Source organism: Budorcas taxicolor, chromosome 14 (genome assembly GCF_023091745.1).
Source record: "Budorcas taxicolor isolate Tak-1 chromosome 14, Takin1.1, whole genome shotgun sequence".
Classification (NCBI taxonomy): domain Eukaryota; kingdom Metazoa; phylum Chordata; class Mammalia; order Artiodactyla; family Bovidae; genus Budorcas; species Budorcas taxicolor.
This window is the reverse complement of record NC_068923.1, coordinates 16,596,341-16,601,859: the sequence shown is the minus strand read 5'-3', so window position 1 is coordinate 16,601,859 and position 5,519 is coordinate 16,596,341. Positions and strand designations below refer to the sequence as shown.

The 5,519-nt window shown below is 48.6% G+C and overlaps 1 protein-coding gene across 1 annotated transcript; it reads left to right on the top strand.

Moving 5' to 3' along the window:
* The first annotated feature begins 1,860 nt into the window (after positions 1-1,860).
* On the top strand, positions 1,861-5,334 carry CHRAC1 (chromatin accessibility complex subunit 1). The gene is made up of 3 exons (XM_052651899.1): positions 1,861-2,066; positions 3,848-3,974; positions 4,561-5,334. The coding sequence occupies exons 1-3, from the start codon at positions 1,920-1,922 to the stop codon at positions 4,677-4,679; spliced, it is 393 nt and encodes a 130-aa protein (XP_052507859.1). The 5' UTR covers positions 1,861-1,919; the 3' UTR covers positions 4,680-5,334.
* Positions 5,335-5,519: the final 185 nt, after the last annotated feature.

Sequence of the window (5,519 nt, the reverse complement as noted above, 5' to 3'; positions counted from 1 at the left end):
GTTGTGTCCGACTCTTAGCGACCCCATGGACTGCAGCCTACCAGCCTCCTCCATCCATGGGATTTTCCAGGCAAGAGTACTGGAGTGGGGTGCCATTGCCTTCTCCATATGGATACATAATCTGTTGGTTGTTCTTTTGCTCAATGGGCACTTTCGTGTTTCCTTTGCTGGATCTTTTTTTCATCTCAAAATGTTGGGGTAACTCAGGTTATGGTCCTCAGATCTTTGTACTCTTATCTACACTCTCCTTCCAGATACATTCATTCAGGTCCTTGGTTTTAATTACCACCTGGACAATGGTGGTCTGTATTTCACTGCTCCAGCCTGCCAACCGGCCAGTCAACACTGCCACTAGTGTTTCAACAAAATTGAGACTTAATTTACTCTAAACTACACCCCTAAACTACTCTAAACTACAGCCAAATTTGCTCCTCCTGGTTTCCCCAGATCAGTCAACAGCACCACCATCCTTTCCCTTAGCAAGACCATGATGAAGTAAAATTTGTATTTTATGGCAAGAAAAGGAAACAATTAAATTTTAAATTCTGTTGGGCCTCCTCCTTGTCTCCCTGATGTGCAGTGTGCACCTGCATTACATATTCACCACAGCTCCTCAAAGTCAGGAGGGCCTGCTCAACTGTGAAGATCAACTTTTTTTTTCCCTTTCTTTTGATGCTAGCAATGGAACTTCTTCTAAGAACACTGTGCTCTCTGCTCTTTAGGGGGGTCGTGTGACTTGCTTTGCACGTGCTTACCTGGGTTGTATATCCTTGGTGAACTCTATGTAAAACATCAGTATGTCATGTTGATGTACAATCCTCTGTCTTGAAAATGTACCTACTATGCCTTTGACTTCTAATAGGTATTAAGGGCTCTCAGAGCTTTCTGAGAATCTGCTTCTCCGTTATAATCCTCTGGCTTGAATAAAATCCCTTTTTTCTTCTTGATAGTTAACTGAATTTTCAGAGATTACCTGTTGGCTCTATCTTCAAATTAGGTCCCCCAAATCTACTATAATCTACCATTTCCACCACCTCTCTCCATCCCTGTAACAGCTTCTTACCTGCACTCTCTGTCTGCTTCCATTCTCACTCCTCTATGGCCTATTCACATATGGCCACCTGAATATTCCTTGCAAAACTTAAGTGGGGCCTCCCAACTCTTCTGGAAAGAATTCCATGATTTACAACTCTATCTGATCTAGCCCGTGGCTATTTCCTACCATTCCTAACTCACGACACCTTCAGTCACACTAGCATCCAACTCCTCACTTGCAATCATCTTCAACTCTACAATCTCTATCCATCCTTGCGACTCCTCTCTGGTCTATTCACGTTCAGAAGTCAGAGGCATCTTTATGAAACTTCAGACACATCCCATCATCCCTCTGATACCTTTCAAGCACTTCCCATTTTTCTTAGAGTATAATCCAACAGGACCTAGCCCCTGGCTACCTCTCGGACTTCACCTAGGACACCTGCCCACAGAGCGGTCATTTGGGGCTTCTTAGAAAGGTCCTCCCTCAGGGCCTTTGCCTTGCGGCTCCTTTTCCCGGCAGAGAGCTTTCTAATCAGTAGGGTAGTTTTCTCTCCTCACTGCCCAGCCTTCTCCATTTTTGCCCGGGTTTCTCTCTTCCCACGCTCTTTTCCTTCACGGAATTCCTCAGCGTCCTAAGGCCGAACCCTCACCAACAGCCGCCCCCACCCCACCGGAGCCTCAGGTCGCATTTCCGCTCCGCGCGCACAGCCGCGGGGGGAGCGCGGCATCACGGGATTTGTAGTCCGCCCCCGCCGCCGCGCCACCCAACACTACAACTCCCACGGGGCAGTGGGACGTCGCTCTCCTACACCGACCGTGTAGGCCGGCCACCTTGCGGCTGGTAGGGGCTGCCGCCGCCGCCGCGGGGCCGGGGCGCAGAGATGGCGGACGTGGTCATGGGCAAGGATAAGTGCGGGGAGCAGCGGTTGGTGTCGCTGCCCCTGTCCCGCATCCGGGTCATCATGAAGAGCTCCCCTGAAGTGTCCAGCATCAACCAGGAGGCGCTGGTGCTCACCGCCAAGGCCACGGTGAGGCGGGCCGCGCGGGGAGGAGTCGAGGAGAGGGGGACCGCGGTGGGGGCCGCCCGAAACCATCGCGCCCCGCCCCGCCCTCCGGGCCCTGCGCGCTGCCGTGCCCACTTCGGGCCCCTGCCCTGCCGCCCCTTTTCTTTTGAGGGCCGCCTTACGCCCCTCTTGTGTCGCGCGCGCCCCAGCTCCCGCGCGCGCCCTCCGCCCCGCCCCCCGATGCTGCTCCCGCCCTCCTTCGCGCCTCCACCCGCCCGCTTTTTCCGCTCCCGCCCTCCTTCGCGCGCCTGGCCGCCCGCTCTTTCCGCTCGCGCCCTCCTTCGCGCCCTCGTCGCCACGCCCACCCCGTTCCCGCCGTCCCTCGCGCGGGGGAGGTCTGGGCTGCGCGCGTAGGCGACTTTTGATGTCCCCTCCTCCGGCGTCACTGTGCCAGGGGCCCCACAGCCCCTCCTTTCGTCGCTTCCGGTCTTTTAAGTGGCTTTGGGCCCCAGCTCCTTAAACGGTGCAGGGAGAGGGCCCGCGGCTTCCTCAGGAGGTGCGGCCGGGCTTGGCCGCTTGCCCACGCTGTCCCGAGTCTCCTGGGCCAGTTGTACAGTGCACGAGTCGTGTCCGACTCTTGGCGACTGCGTGGGCTGCGGGACCCCAGCCTTCACTATCCCCCGTAGTTTCGTTGAGTCGGTGATGCCATCCAGCCATCTCGTCCTCTGTCGTCCCCTTCTGCCTTCAGTCTTTCCCAGTATCAAGGTCTTTTGTAATAGAGTCGGCTCTTCGTCTCAGGTGACCAAAGTATTGGAGCTTCGTCTTTAGCATCAGTCCTTCCAGTGAATATTCAGGGTCGATTCCTTTAGGTTCGACCGGTTAGACCTTCTTGCTGTACAGTAAGGGACTGTCAAGAGTCTTCTCCAACACCACAGTTGGAAAGCATCAATTCTTCGAAGCTCAGCTTTCTTTATGGTACAACTCTCACATCCATACATGACTAGTGGAAAAACCATAGCTTTGACTATAGGGACCCTGGGCCAGAATTGAAGTTTTAGGCCCAAATAATTGTCTCTCGATTTGGTGTAGGTAGGCCAGAACCTTCCTGTTCTTCAGGTTTCTGCTTCAGTCTTTAACTTTCCTTGGAATCCATTTTCCAGCCCTGTTAGTTGGGTAGACAGTGTCCCAAGGGTATGTTGGTCAAAGCTGGAGCTAAAGGAAGTAGGAAATTGAGTAGTTTGGGGATATTTGTACCATTTCATTCTGTAGATATTAAGGAGTTAAGAGTTTTGCAGTTACTTCTTTAATCCCATACTAACTCAGTTAGGTGGCTTTAAAATAAAACAGAGAGAGGCTCATTTCAGGTGGTTGCCTTAGGGAAGGTATCTGGGTAGAACAGGAAATTGATCATTTTTTACCTTCAGGTTGTTGACTTAGGGTTGTAGGGGGACCACCCTACACAATGTACATTGAATACACAATGTGTTCCTGAGTGCAGAAAATTTTTGGACGGTCTCTTGCCCCTCTGACTGTAGAGGTTGGGCATTAAACAGTTATGATTTATTATATTTATATATTTTTTGTAAGTTAGAAATCTAAAATAAACTTTTAGGAAATCCCTGTTTTCCTGTCAACTTTAATTCAGCCTTACTCTCTTCCTGACCTCATATTTCTCCTTTCATTTCTCCTATAATTTGATGAACCAGGATAATTTGCAATCATCTAAACTTAATTTAATTAAAAAGTGAGGTCTGTGGTAGGTTTTCAAAGCACAGCTTTCATTTTACTTTTTCATTTTGTTTCAGGAACTCTTTGTTCAATATCTCGCCACCTATTCCTACAGACATGGCAGTGGAAAAGAAAAGAAAGCCCTCACCTATAGTGACTTATCAAATACTGCGGAGGGGTCAGAAACTTTTCAGTTTCTTGCAGGTACTTCACTTTTGAAACATTCTGGTTAAAAAATAGTAATTACAGCTTTTCCTCCACTCATTTTCTGCTTTCACTGAAATAGACATTTTGGTGCTTTCTCCAGATGCCACAGTTTACCTGGCACAGGACCAGAGGTTTAGTCTATTTGAGTATGTTTGTAATGCGGTTTACCTAGAGCACGAATTAAGTTGGCAGCCTGCAAAGGGTGTCTGGGCAAGCCGGGCAGGCCCACCCCTCAGACTCCTCCTTACTTGAATGGGGAAACACAAACTCATCATTGTTGTCGTGGAACAAGCTGTGTGCACCACAGCTAAAAAGAGCTTAAGGTGATCCTCGGGGCCAGCGCTGTGTCAGGTGGGTTGGACAGGGTTGCTTCCAGTAGTTACCAGCACAGAGAAGAGCATAGTTTGCAATCAGTGAAATAGAAACAGGTATTTAGCACTAGTCAGGAGGCAGTGCTAGTTTCCTGCTATTTCACCCCAGAAATGTAGGCTGCAATTTGTCTCATCTTGGAACCTTAGAGGTCATAGCAGGGACTAGCACATTTTGAAATTTGCATTGCTGATGTTAGCTTTATGTTTTTAAGATATATTACCAAAGAAGATTTTAGCTAGTAAATATCTGAAAATGCTTAAAGAGAAGAGAGAAGAGGAGGAGGAGGAGAATAACAACGATGAGAGTGAGGACGACGAAGCGGAATCCTGACCCCAAAGATCAGCCTGGTGAGGACCCTCCTGGATTAGCACCTTGGCTGTGAAGCAAGTGTTAGTCTGTCCACCCTCCAGAGACTTCACGTACATTATGTTCTTCCCTGGCTGAGACCGAGCATAACGCACCTCTGCCATAAATAGCCAACAGGAAAGGAACCCAGACAGCAGCCTCTCTTCCCCAAGCCCACACTGCTGCTGGAGTGGGAGGGGACTGCGAACAGGCTGCGTACCGGAAGGCACAGCCCGTCTGCAGCGCTGAGCTCCAGAGGCAGAGGGACTCTGCTTACCTTTCTAGTTTGAAGATAGATTTTCAAGAACTTGTAAAATACCAGTTGTGTAGACTCACATATGTATATTTTGAAATTAGTTCTTGTAAACAGCTAGATCCTGTTTTAGCTAAATATGTAGTCTGTAGGTAGGATTTTTGTATTTCAAGACAATCTGGCTTTGTATTTGTCCCAATACTGCATTTTTTTAAACTGTAAAATAAAATTTTCTTTTTTATTAAAAGCTGTATTTTTTTTTACATTTTATTTTTAATTGGAGATTACTTTACAGTGTTGTGATGGTTTCTGCCATACATCAAGATGAATCAGGTATACATATGTTCCCTCCCTCTTAAACCTCCCTCCCTATCCCACCCCTCTAGGTTATCCCAGAACACCAGCTTTGGATTTCCTGTGTCATACAGCAAATTCTCGCTGGCTATCTATTTTACATATGGTAATACATGTTTCAGTGCTGCTCTCTCAAATCATCCCACCTTCTCCCTCCTCCACGGTGTCCAAAAGTCTCTTGTGTATGTCTGCGTCTCCGTTGCTGCCCTGTAGATAGG